Raw genomic sequence first — 14,863 nt, 5'->3', positions numbered from 1 at the left:
AAAATATCACACTTTTGCCGTAGCCTGTGGGTAATAGCGATACACAGTCATGATCTTCGTATAATGCTCGCGACGTCTCAATCTGTTTCTCCTTCAAAGTGATCTTGTTTTCTTTAAATAAAGGACAATTATCGAGAGAATACTTTAAACACTGTTCGAATGACGCCATTTTGGAGATCTATATGCACAGCGGAGACTCATCCATAATGAGTGATACGGCGACCGCATCACAATTGCACGGCGTTTATACATATCAAATACCGTGATACATCCGAAGTTAGATGACCGTAGAGAATCGGCCTAGGTGTTCCGAGTGACATACAGGCTTCACATTTGTTAAAACTAAAATAAATAAATTGGTTCCGGATTTTAAATTTCCGGATTTTCCGAAAGATTGTTTTCACAGGAAATTTAGTTTTGCCTACAGCAAAAAACGGAAGCTCAGAGTCAAATTAAGATAGCGGGAAAACTTAATGTACAACATATGTCAAAACAAGATTAATTCTGTTTTTGGGATAGAGATATTTGATTTCATATAGGTTTCAGAAAAAAAATTGTGAAGAGAATTGTGTCATTTTGGGTCAAATATCATAATATTTTTGCAATTTTGAAGTAATTTTGAAGTTGTTACCATGGTATTCACAGCTCTAAAAACACAGAAAAATAAGAATTGGGCAATTTTTACTGTACACTGCTACCTTAGCTATGACATTTGCAAAAACAGCACACGCTTTGAATTGATACTGTGCCAGATCCGGAACAATTTGACGAGTTTTTGTTCTTATTTCAGAAATTTGCCAGTGCATTATTATATTCATCGCTAAAATCTGAAAATATTTTTCCTATTTTTGGTCACAATAAAGAATCATCCTGTTAGGGCATCTAGTTTGTAGCTGGACCGTCTCAGTATCGTACTACATTTGGTATTTGTATGGCTTATTTACCAAGTCTCAGTACAAAAATTTGGTCCAGATTTCTATTGGTTTACATCATTTAGAAGAAACATCAAGGTTACTGTTCATTAACTGTATAGAACAAACAAACAACGTTGTCTGATAAGTGACAATGCATATTTTAGGGCCCTTAGTATCTTGTGATTCAAATTTATATCCTCGAGTCCCTAAATAATTAAGCATTTTTAAGCATTTCCTCGTAGATCCCAATCCGAATGCAATTTTCATTGTATGTCAGCTTCGTCCAGTATTAATATCCTCTAAATAAAGGGATCACAATTAAAGAGTAAATAGAAACAAAAAGCATTGTATTTCATGTATGTCTCTTCACCCCAGTGTCTTAATGTAGTAATCAACTTGTATTTTTCCGAAAACACAAGTTAAATCTGTTATCGCTACTTTGAGACGAATCGCCCAAATATCTTACACCTAGCACCACTTGTCAAACCCTGTCCGACTTTGAATGTTTTTATCACCTCACTGATAACTTGCTCACTTAAATGTAGGTAGGCACACAATCACGTTTTTATCTTTTTTTTTGTCAGAATGTGAGTACTAGCACTCGAATGATGCAATGTTTGAGTGGCATGATTTGACGATAAATACAATATATTTTCTAACTAAGAACCAGTCCTTCATTTCAATTTATACCTAGTCAATAACGACTATATATATATTAAGGTTAGACATACAATAGATATACAGGTAGGTCATCCTATAGATATACAGGTAAGCCATACTATACATATACAGGTAAGATATACTATATATATACAGGTAAGGCATACTTTACATATACACTTAAGTCATTTTATATATATACAGGTAAGACATACTACAGATATATAGGTAAGTCATACTATAGATATACAGGTAAGATATACTCTAGATATACAGGTAACACATACTATAGATATACAGGTAAGTCATACTATAGATATACAGGTAAGACATACTATTCCCAAAACACACATACACACTCACCACACACATGCATGTCGCACGCACGGGAGGCCGTCCTTAAATGACCTTAGCTGTTAATAGGACGTTAAACAAAATAAACCAAACCAAAATGAGTTTCAATATCTTAAGTATGCACTTGTACCCAATCTAATTGAATCTGCACATATATTCAATCTAATTAAAATCAAACTTGCAATTTCTGCTCTTATACTATTCTCTACGATGCACAGCATCGCGATGTGTAGAAGAGAATAGTAGGGTAGTGGAAAGTATCGTATCACTCATAAATGTAGAGGAAAGACAAAAAATCAAGTCTTTAAAGATCTCTTGCTTATGTTTATGACAAGAACTACAGGATCATTACGACATGATTTAAAAATATAACAATGAGTATTGAACATTTTAAGCCATATTTCATGATAACAATATCACCACTTATCTGTAATCGGAAGCGATTCATCTCAAAATAGGTCATACAATTAATCAATCGATTGGTACAGTTTACGATTCTCCACACCATAAACAAACTGGTATTCATCGATTAACATAAATAAGTGTATATTGTTAGCCCAGAAATAAACGTCACTCACGTGGCCAGGTAGATAAACCAGTTACAGGTACATCTACCTGTATCAAACATCTAATTGTACATTGGACGGGAGCTTCATTAAATGGGTTATTTTATCAGACGACAGCAGAATTTTAATCTTGATGACATTGATATATCTATAATCATGTTAAAATGCAGTTTGCTCAATGGAAAACAATGAATAGCCAAATACAATGGTAACTATCACTTAGAATAAATGAAGTTATTTTGGTGTGATGTCCCAGACCCTTGTATGGTTGAAGTAATCCCTAGCTTTTCGCTGTGAGGTTGTAATTCCTCGCCAGAGCAGTTATCTCCCATCCGCATGGTTGTAATGTCCCGCCAGGGGAGCATTAACACCATCCTCGGGAATATTTAGTCCTGATTTCCTAGCCACTTGTTGTATGGTTGAATCCGCAGTCCTTTGGTGTGAGGTTGTAGTTCCTCTCCAAAGGATTATTCCCCCATCCGCATAGTTGAAATGTCCTGCCACCGGGGCATTAACACTATCCTTGGTAACATCTAGTCCCGAACCAGGGTATCAATATCATACGTATTGGTCCTAATCCCCCTGATGGGTAAAACAATAATCCATCCCCCTTTGCGTATGGGTTAGTGGTTGTACAATCTTATAATCATATAATCCCAACCCTAGTGCTCTCTGTTTAATGTCTACCGTCAAGGGGGCAATTTCCATACCCCTTGATGGTGTATGGCTGTAATCTCACGCCGGGAGGGAATTAAGTCCCCTTACCCATGGGAGTATGGCTGTGATCTCACGCCGGGAGGGAATTAAGTCCCCTTACCCATGGGAGTATGTCTGTGATCTCACGCCGAGAGGGAATTAAGTCCCCTTACCCATGGGAGTATGGCTGTGATCTCACGCCGGGAGGGAATTAAGTCCCCTTACCCATGGGAGTATGTCTGTGATCTCACGCCGGGAGGGAATTAAGTCCCCTTACCCATGGGAGTATGTCTGTGATCTCACGCCGGGAGGGAATTAAGTCCCCTTACCCAAGGGAGTATGGCTGTAATTTCACGCCGAGAGGGAATTTAGTCCCCTTACCCATGGGAGTATGGCTCTAGTCTCACGCCAGGAGGGAATGGGAGTATCGCTGTGATCTCATGTCGGGAGGGAATTAAGTCCCCTTACCCATCGGAGTATGGCTGTAATCACACGTCGGAGGGGAATTAAGTCCCCTTACCCATGGGAGTATGCCTCCAGCCACTGCAGCCGGGCTCTATGTATGGTTACTTCAGTATCACAACATCTCTGTTGTGTAGCTTGCCCACTCCTCCTCCCCGCCCCTCTTTCCGCCTTATGTTTATTACAATTTGGTGTACGTGCATTAAGATAATTTTATTGATCATTGGCTTTATTGTAGATACATAGTGCATATATGGATGTAATATGACAAAATCATCCAATCAAACAAAAGCATGTATTAGTCATGGTCACATGACCTGGTAGATAAAAAGTATATATACATGTAGCTGTTACCCTACTGTACATTAGACCAGGCGCTTAACCTAACAAGAGACAAGCTGAAAACAATTACCACAAAATACGCATGCAGACGTCAAATTACAAAGACATCAGTTTAGCGTCAGAAAAAGATAGGTAAGTTTTTATTACTAATCAGTCGTTTAGCAGTTTAAATAGGATTTATAGGCATAAATATAGGTAAATGATTTACAATTGTAATCATACAGATATCTATCAGGTATATTCGACCCGACACTACCTTCATACCAAACAGGTCATTGGAATAGAATAATATTATCGTGTACCAAACCAAAAATTGTGTGTTTTCTGTACACACTGCTGGCAGGATTGGTTCAGACTCTCAGATTCTTGTGAAATGAGCTATGTGATTCTTCATGTCCTGTGTATGTCCCTCTCATTGTGAGCGTGTAGTTCCGATCCTAAATGCTCTTTGTGTACTGTTGGTTCCGAGCAATCATACCTGATGTTGGCCTAACCTAAGCTACCTATTTTTCGAACAGGTTTTGTCATAAATTGCTCAATACTTGGCCAATTTCTTTGTACCCAACCATTAAGATGATATAAGTATCAACACTCTAACGATACCAGCACAGCACAAATTAAGGGAAAATCTTGTTCGCTTTTCTGTTTTGTTTTAATTTTTATGTTGTGTTTTTTTTTGGTTTTTGTTTTGTTTTTTGTTTGTTTTTGTTTTTTTTGTTGTTGTTGTTGTTGTTTTTTCATTTTTTTAAAATTTATGTATTCTATTTTTTGTTTTAGAGTAGCTACCTTTGATATCATGAAGTCTATTTTAGATAATATGGGCACATCTATGCTCACGCATGTCAAATTAGACATTTAATACAAGCACTTTAGTTGCTGGTGCCGGAAACTCTTTCAAGACATAACTTACCTACATACTAGCTAAAAGGACATAACCATGTTATTCTCAATATAGCTATCGTTTGCTAGCCTATGTTCAGCGTAATGGGTGATAGAGGAAAGAATCTGACACCAGATCACAAACGTTTGATTATTGAAGCGTAAAGAAAAAGGCGTTGGTGGTAAAGTATACAAAACAGGAATTAACATATCTACTTTGTGTCATTCTTTGAAGAGGGGTACAAAACAGAAAAATACCAGTTTGTTTGCTCAGGGGCATCTAGATATGTCGATCAATTTCATATTAAAATGTTTAGGGCAAATTATTGAAAGGTAACATACATGTAGTTTCAAGTGAGCGGAATTTCGGTTTGAAATTTTCGACAGTATTTGAATCTTCCTGGTCTCGATTGTAGATCCTCTCCATCAGGTTTTGACCAATGTCTTTCAAACTTCGTTCAGTTTGCCCTAACATGAAATTGAACTTTCTCATTGACATTTTCATCAGACAATTAACGCTTGATTTCTGTTCCTTTATTCAATTGGAAACAATGACATATTTCTTGTTTGACCTTCAACGATCATATAGTTATCCCACTAGCATCAGATGGTTGGCTATTCAAATCGTTCTGCGTCCGTGGTCATTTATCGTACGTCCGTCCCGTCTGTAAACATTCCTTGCTATCACTATTTGTTGAAAACTAAATGTGCAAGTTCGTCTTTGTCCCTAGTTGTGTCAGTTTCATTTAGAATTTCGATCAGAAAAACAAAATGACCGACAGTCGGTCGTCTTCGATTCTGGGAACTGAAGTTTCGTATCGCTATTTCCTGAAAATTAACGGAGGGATATTCCTCAAACTTCATGTGTAGGTGACCCTTGATCCCTAGTGAAGAACTTTTATTTAGAAGTTTGACCAGAAAAAAGAATGGCCGACAGACGGCCATCTTGAATCCTGAAAATCGAATTTTGTAATCACTGTTTCTTGAAAAGTACTGGAAAGATGTTCTTAAAAAATTATGTGTATGTTACCCTTAGTACCTAGTTGTGCAAATTCAAAATAGATTTTGATCAAAACAACAAAATGGCCGATAGGTGGCCATCTTGGATTTCAAGAATTGAAGTTTCTCAACAAGTACCAAAAGGATGTCCCTCTAATTTTATGTGTAGTTTCCTTGTTCCCTAATTGTGGCAATTCAATGCATTTTTTTGATGATAGAAAGAAAATTGCTGTCAGTTCGGCATCTTTGATTTTGAGTATTGAAGTTTGTTATTGCTTTTACGTGAAAAGAGAGGGAGGGATCTTTCTCAAATGTTCTCATATATAAGGTTTCCACCCGTTCCTGCCATCGAATAATTAAGAGGAAAAGAAAAAAGAAGGTATAAATATCATTTAATGGTTGGGGCTAAGATCCCTCTGGGATTTCTTGTTTTATAATGAATACAGTTGAATGAGTATAACACAAGTACAACTTTATCCAGAAAAGTGTACCCTTGTACCAGCAAAATTAGCTCATTTTGTTCCTGTCTCATATCAATCAAATTTTATTCTTCTGTCACAGTGAGGACGCTATTTGTTGCCATGGGATTGCAACTACGACACCCATTCCATGAGAAAACATCCATAATGAACTAATCGGTGAGTACCTAACTGTCCTCTGAATTTTTAATTTATAAAGTTCCTACCGCAACTTAATGCATGAGTAAAGGTTCGCAATTTAAATAACCATTCGACCGTATCCACCTCTACTGGTAATTGCAATGTATCCCTGCTGCGAACTGCTGCATACCTCTTAGTTGAAAAAATATTTATTCATTTATTAAAGATTTTATATTTAACATAAAATATTTCCGGGAAGAGATGAGAGACTTATTATCAATCTATCTTATTGTGAAACATTTTAGTTGTGACATAATTGATATCTTAGACGTCTGTCTTATTGTTAAGTACTACTTATTGTATAAGTAACCTTTAATTGAATTTCGCTTTCCGTACGTTTGCTGAGATTTTTCCTTTAGAGTGAAGGAATTTAAAGTTTTGATGTTAACTATTTATAACATTGATGGTATGTTTGTATACAATGAAAAAGACTTTGGTCTGACGCATATGTGGGCTAAATTATTTTCCATACCGTTACGAACACAGTTTTCATCGTTTAAAGAATGTTGGGTGAATATTATCAATTCTGTCATTTCTTTGTTATACAGACACACCAGAGGATCTATTACAGTCTCCATCTCGTCACATCAAATTAATAATTCAATATCTGTACCATGGCAAACATGGCACAGTTACCTATCAGACGTAAAGGTCATTCTAAATGTATTGTTCACAGAGACAACGATGTTGTCTTTGTTTGTCAAAAATGTAACTTATTAATATGCACAACATGTTGTTTATCAGAAAACCATAAAGATCATATCGACAGCTTACGTGAACTGTCTGAAACTAGAACGGAAAATACAAATAGGATTGTGGATTTTGTGAATGACGCAGAAAATATAAATATTCCCAAACTGAACCAGGAAATTATTTCATCTCGAACAAAAATGTCTGGTTATAAAACGCATTACGAGAATCTTCGTAAAAGTATCATAGACAATAATAACCAATGTAAATCACATTTAGATCAATTAACTGCGGAATATATATCGACGTGTGACCAAATGGAGGCGGCAGAGACAGACATCATTCAGACCCACATCCCAGACCTGGAGAGGAGGTTGGATACGTTGAGGAATCTCTTACCAGAATATAAACAGACTCTCCAGACAGGAACTGATGTACTCATGTACGACTCGGTATCGGAAATCCGGGAAATGGATCCAGACAGTCCACCGACACCTAGCATTGAGATGGTAGAGTTTACTCCGAGTAAGGACAGACAAAGTCTCCTGAAGCAGGCCGTCGGGAACATAAACATTCCTGATAACCTTCTCCAGTACTCTCTTCCTGACCATCCAACAGTCATGTCAGAGTTCACATACCCGGAAATCATCACATCGATCTGCCCCACATCTGATGGACGTGCATGGCTGTGTGACTGTACCAACGACACAGTAAAGCTCATCAGCAACAATGGTCTGGTCATACAGAAGATACAATACAACAGTAAGATCTTTGACATCAGTCTGGACCCCACCTCAGGTCGTCTGTGGTTCTGTAGTTATTGGGAGAGAACTATATGTGAAGCCTCTACATCATCTACACCAGTCTGTATGTTTACTACAGAGGATCGCCCAGCTAATCTGTGTGTGACCAGGGAGGGTCGGGTAGTGGTGGGTACACGGGGTATACATGACAAAGTGGTGATGTACACAGCAGACGGTCAAATGTTACATACAGCCATTGTGGAGGGGTCATGGACGGGGGCAGTAGAGTCCATCACACAGTGTGGTGTTACAGGTAACATAGCTGTAGTAGTGGATTATAAACGGATCATTGTGTACAACCCAACACTCCAGCCCCTGGTCCATTACCGGGGGGAGGGGATTCAGGCCCAGGGGGAGGGGATACAGTCAGGGGAGCCGGTCACACCAGACAAGTTTGGTCCTCGTACAGTTGTATATGACAGTAAGGGTAATATTATTATTGCTGACGGGACAAGGAACACAATAGAACTGATAAGTGGAGCAGGGAAGTACATAAAAACACTTCACACAAACACAGGATACCAGGGACCAGTAGGTATACAGAAGGGTGATAAGCTGTGGTCACGCTTAAGATTAGATACGGGAGAGTGGGGACTCAAACTCCTAAAACATTATAGTGACTGAGTGTCTGAACATTGAATGACGTAAAAAACATTAATTTCATACTTTGATATCGTACATTTATCCATATGTTCGTATAACGTAAGGCAAGTAACCAATAATTGAACGTGTTGCCGTTATTTTTTCACATCAAACTGATTTGAGAATTTTCTTCTATTTTAAACAAAGAATGCATTTGCTTTGGAATTCGTATATCATATACCGTGGCTTTAGAATTTTTAAACACGCCCCTGTGGTGCATTTCAAACACTGACTTCCCCTTCTCCCTTCAGTGGGTCGTTCCAAACCTGTTTTACCCATAAATATTTGGTATGGTCCCGAAAGAGAAAAAAAAAAGAAAAAAAAAGTTCTGCTTCTGGCTGGTGTTTAAAAATAGCATCTACTCTTACTATATCAACAAAGTGTAACACTCGCAAAGTCAGAAGTAGGGGGTGAGCTACGATTCACTTTGAATTTAAGGTCAATCAACCTAAAATATCAAATGCACACAAACTTCAGTAACGTACCTTAGATTCGAATCCTTAAATATCAATGTATGCTATTTTTGTGTCTTGTAGCAATGATCTAAAAATGAGAAAATGGATCAAATGCAGTCCTGATAGCAGACGATGTGTCGACCATGGAACGGAAGTAGTCTGTATATTTTAGAGCGGTATGAAAGGGACAATATGATTGGTCGACAGCTCTGTAAACAATATAACTATAATTATCGACCAATCAATAGCCTACTTCCGTTCCACAGTCGGTGCATCGTCCGATGTTCAAGTGTTACACCGTGTTTACTGTATACCTGGTATTTTTCGCCCCATGTTATTTTCGCCCTTGAGCAACACAAAAGATATTCGCCCCGTTTTAATTTCGCCCTAAACTCCTTTTAAGAAATGTCTTTTCCTCGTTTACAATCGGAAAATTCTGTTCGGAATTCTCGATATAATTGCTCTCGGAACACTGGATTTATCGAGTTCCCCCATTTTCTTTCCTTTTTTTCATATCCCGCTGAGGTGTGAAATGTAATCGGTGTGAAATATTCAGTGAAATATTCAACGTTTACCTGTGTTCAGATTTACTTTTAGCCTATATTTATTCAAATAGTATCAGGTATGCATGGTCGATTTTAAGCAAACACGATGAGTGGTAAGTTCACCGTGCCGTGACTAATTACTGACCAGTGTTTTCTCTTGTTCATTTATCATTGATGGAAGCTACAAGCGACGGTGAACTCATAAAATCAGTCTTCACAATGGTAAGAATTTGATGCTATTTTGTGTGCATCATTTTAAAAAAAATGGCTGGATTTTAAAAGTTACTTAGTATTTATAGCCTTTTTTAATATCAAATATACTAGACCTAGTACGCTGTTTTAGCCCATATTCTCGATTCAACTCAACGTGATATTGCAAATTTACTAGGCCTAGATTTCTATCTATATTTTATTTTAGATGCATAGATTGGAATAAAACAATAAATTCTTTTGTGAATTTAGTGTAAACATGTCCTGCTTGTAATTGTATGGAATAAAGCACACTTGAAAAGTACGAGGGTATGTTTTGTAGCCTATGTATGATAACTTGTAAATCCTGCAATTGAGCTTGAAATTTTCGCCGACATCTTAAATTCGCCCTATCTTCAAAGGGCGAAATTGGCGAAAATTAAACGGGGGCGAAAATTAACAAGTATACAGCATAACGTAGGGGTTAATATTTTTTTGCCTTTGAATACTCATGTACAACATGTAAGTTAATTGCTTCCTGTGTAGTTTGAGTAGATCAGGACTCTGTCTAGTCTTGTACTGTACTTATGAATATGGTAATTCGTCGTTTCATGTAATAAAAGTATCTAATTGTTAATGAATTGTTGTTCTAATATTTAACCTGAATTAACAGGATATGTGATACAGGACTTTGATATATCTAATCTACAGACAATTAAGTCCGAGTTGACAGAACCACGACTAAGATGTCTTAGTCCGTGACAGTATACTTATGTGGTACAGGACTTTGATATATCTAATATACAGACAATTAAGTCCGAGTTGACAGAACCTAGACTAGGTATCTTAGTCTTTGACAGTATACTTATGTGGTACAGGACTTTAATATATCTAATCTACAGACAATTAAGCCTGAGTTGACCGAACCACGACTAGTTATCTTAGTCCCTGACACTATACTTATGTGATACAGGACTTTGATTTATTTAATCTAGAGGAAATTAAGTCTGAGTTGACAGAACCACGACTTGGATAAGTGAGTCCGTGACAGTATACTTATGTATCACAGGACTTTGATTTATTTAATCTACCGACAATTAAGCCTGAGTTGACAGAACCACGACAAAGTATCTTAGTCCTTGACAGTATATCTAATCTAGACAATTTAGCCTGAGTTGACAGGTCACTGATGTTCCAGACTAGATCGCCTGAATTGACAGTATATGTGATACATGACTTTGGTAGAATTAAATCTAGAGCCAATCTAGCTTGTCCTGGCAGTGCCTATCTTAGAAGTCCGTGACATTACACATTACAATTGACGGAACCACGGACTTTAATACGTAATAATCCACACACACATATATATAAATTCATTCTGGAACTGGCATTGTCGGAAGACACCCACCATATACATTTTCTCTGTATACAGCAGTGTCGGAAAACAGCTATATTTTATAATCTTAGCACCTGCGTCAATTTGACTGACCTACTTCAATGTGAAACACGGCTTAAAAGGCGGTCATATTTGATCATTGTTGATACGGCTCCACTTAAGAAGGGTTCTTTTTGATGACTATTGCATGATAAATAGGATACATAATCAATGTATTACAATATAATGTGTATTTTTTGCTCGAGACAGAAAGACTTCCCTTTTTTGTTTACTTTACCCTCGCCAAAATACAGCTTATATTTTAAGACACTGACCATGTATTCTCTATGTATGTATATTATATCTCTTGATATTATAATAATTCTATAATATAAACTGTTCGTAAAATAGATACAGTGTATAACATTATTTGAATGGACAGTATAATATAACTGTAGTACTGGATTTTATGCACCAACGAAATAAATGTTCAAACAATTCACTAACAGTCGCATCTTCTCGCATAAGAGTTACGTGGTATGGTTTACAGACCAACGAAATATTTCCCCAGCAACTTGGTATCAAGCTATCGAGTTTCTTAGACAACAGTTACAACATAATATTAAATGTTCCAGTTGGCTAGCTAGATCACCATTCCAATTCTGAATTTTGAATATCGTATGTTGAACGTAAGCCAATTTCACACAGTCGGTATATATGGTATGATAGGGTCTCCAAAATGCCAGTCCATTATAAGAAAAGAATTGTAAAAAAAAAAATGTATTTTATACCGGAAAGGCGATTTACAAAATCAAATGACAAGCCAAGTTGTCATTTCTTCGTTGAACAATGGTGATGCGGTAATCAACCAAATGGTATGAGATAAATGTTATAATTATGTAAGATATCTTAAATACATGTACTCTATGAAATATCTTATTTGATAACTAGAGTATTTGTATACTTTAAAATATATCGTACAGTACAAGGGATGGTTGATATGTTCTGAGCCTCGTATTGAAGAGGTACTCAAGGATGTTCATTTTAAGTCCTACTATTCTCTGACTATATAGGGCCGTGCAACCAAGGACTGGTCTCATTTGGTTAGTTTATATCGACGAGGTAGTAAATAAGACAAGCGGCTTTTGCAAAATGGACAAAATCAGTGAAAGAGCAAGGATCCAATATTTGCATAAAAATGTTTAACACCTAAGGATATCCATAATGATATGGTAGCAACACTAGGGAAAGAGTTGGGTGGCGGAATTTAAGCGCGGCCGAAAGAGCCCTGAGGATGACTCCCATCCTGGAAAGCCTGTCAATGATGGATCCCAGAAATTGTCAATAAAGTTCATGATATTGTTATGACTGACATACGAGTCACAGAAAGATATATAGCCAGTAGAGTTGCCATTTCAAAGTAAAGAGTAAATTCCATTCTGGCAATGAGAAAGCGTTCAACCCGATGGGTACCAAGAATTCTGACAGTTGATCAGAAGCACACCAGGCGCACATTATCGCGTGCTAATCTTAACCTTTTTGGGGAAGATCCTGCCAACTTTCTTCAGAGATTTGTCTCTATAAATGAAACATGGGTCCATCATTTTACCCCAGAGGCCAAACAACAATCGTAACAATGGAAGCACCCTGGCTCTTCTCCGCCAAGAAAGGCAAAGACTGGAAGGCTTGGAAGGTTATGGCCTCGGTTTTCTGGGATGCAGTTGGTATTCTGTTGATATACTATCTCCAAATGGGACAAACAATCAATGGCACATACTATGATTCACTTCTGAGGCAGTTACGGGAAAATATTAAACTTGAGCGCCGCGGAAAGCTCACTAAAGGTGTGTTATTCCATCAGGACAATGCTCCTGTTCACAAGTCTGTTATTGTCATGGCTGCCATTCACGATTGTGGCTTTAAATTGATTCAGCATCCGCCTTATTCATACGATCTCGCTCCATCAGACTTTCATCTATTTCCAAAACTGAAAATAGCTATTTCAGGTGCCTACTTTCAGTCCGATGATGACGTCATACATGCAGTGGATGACTTTCTGAACAGTCAAGAAACGGAGTCTGATAAACTTGACATTGAAGCCCTTAAACACTGCTGGCAAGAGTGTATACTGCAGGGGATTATGTTTAAAAAATACAATATATCAGGCAAAATTATAATCCTTCAATATATGGCTCACATCATATCAATCAGCCCTCGTATATAATAATGAGATTGGTTTTTTTTTTTTTTTTTGGTTTAACGTCCTATTAACAGCCAGGGTCATTTAAGGACTTGCCAGGTTTGGAGGTGGAGGAAAGCCGGAGTACCCGGGGAAAAACCACCGGCCTACGGTCAGTACCTGACAACTGCCCCACGTAGGTTTCGAACTCGCAACCCAGAGGTGGAAGGCTAGCGTTAAGGTGTCGGGACACCTTAACCACTCGGCCACCGCGGCCCCAAATGAGATATCGTATATACTAAATCAGTGCAAAACAATAACCTAACAATACGACAGTATTTTGATTTGTGGTATACGTATACATATACTCAGTACCAGTATCGTGGTACAGAGAACAATGGCGGGATACTGCTGGTTGTCAAGGGAAAATATTAATATATGGTCTGAACTTTCTTCGATCATTCTAATCGTTGTATGTTGCATTTAAATCTGATTGATGAAAATAAAGTAGAAGTTTAAAACATGTGTTCTTTAGGAAATCTATGATTGCGAAATCATGTTATAGAGGACCACCGTACACTGTAGCATCCATGTTGAATTCGGACCAATCAGAAAACATCGTAGCATTTGATCAGGATCATTTTAGAGAAGTGAGAGCTGAATCCCACTGATTGAACTTAAGAAGAAGCATCCAATATAGTGTTTTTCTCTCAAAATGACATATATTAAGTGATCCGTATAATAACAACACTTGGTCAGGGCCATCTCGGGACCATTTGAGGCATATTTGGGATGAATACCACCGATGGAGCCTGAGACATTTTAAATATGAAAAGTTTACGCAAGGCAGACGACAACGAACGATGCTCGATGGCAATACTGTAGGTCGTCCCGACACTTCGAATCAGATGACGTTATCCCAGATCAATATTCAGTCAAAGGTATTTGGCACTAAAGAGTAACGAGGCTCTGGTTTCAAATCCAACAAAACAGTGTTTTTCTTTTTAGTGTTAATTTATTGGCTGTATGAGGAATCATATTCAGAATTAGATTCATGATTCATTCAAAACTAACTTCATAGTTCTTTAGTTTAGACAGTATTTTGTTTAATATATAGACATTACATACCAAAAATCAGTTAATAATTGGCAAAAGTATCTTGAAACAAGGTTAAAGCTGGCATCTCCCTCAAAAGGTCAGCATAATTTTATGTAGCATAGTGGTCAAATCACAACACTGCTTAATCATTTTACAATTTGTATAAGTAGTATTATAAATTAAAATGTATTAAAACATAATTTGTACATTCAATGAATAAAATGTCAGTTAAAGAACATTGGTGGGACATACATGTATATAATGAAAATTAGCTGCGAGTTATATTAGTTGCGAATATTATACATCAATGTATAATCATCACGCACATAGTATCAATTTGAATTGTTACTATTTTA

General features: G+C 37.2%; 1 protein-coding gene across 1 annotated transcript; it reads left to right on the top strand.

Annotated features, from left to right (window-relative positions):
* Positions 1–7,139: 7,139 nt before the first annotated feature.
* On the top strand, positions 7,140–10,486 carry LOC117335329. Its single transcript, XM_033895265.1, has one exon. The coding sequence runs from the start codon at positions 7,146–7,148 to the stop codon at positions 8,646–8,648; it is 1,503 nt and encodes a 500-aa protein (XP_033751156.1). The 5' UTR covers positions 7,140–7,145; the 3' UTR covers positions 8,649–10,486.
* The last annotated feature ends 4,377 nt before the right edge of the window (positions 10,487–14,863 follow it).

Source organism: Pecten maximus, chromosome 10 (assembly GCF_902652985.1).
Source record: "Pecten maximus chromosome 10, xPecMax1.1, whole genome shotgun sequence".
NCBI lineage: Eukaryota > Metazoa > Mollusca > Bivalvia > Pectinida > Pectinidae > Pecten > Pecten maximus.
The sequence above is the reverse complement of the archived record's forward strand: the minus strand, read 5'-3'. Positions and strand labels throughout refer to the sequence as shown.

Excerpts from the sequence above, each read along its gene's own strand:
- LOC117335329 (XM_033895265.1), top strand. The coding sequence starts at position 7,146 with ATGGCAAACATGGCACAGTTACCTATCAGACGTAAAGGTCATTCTAAA.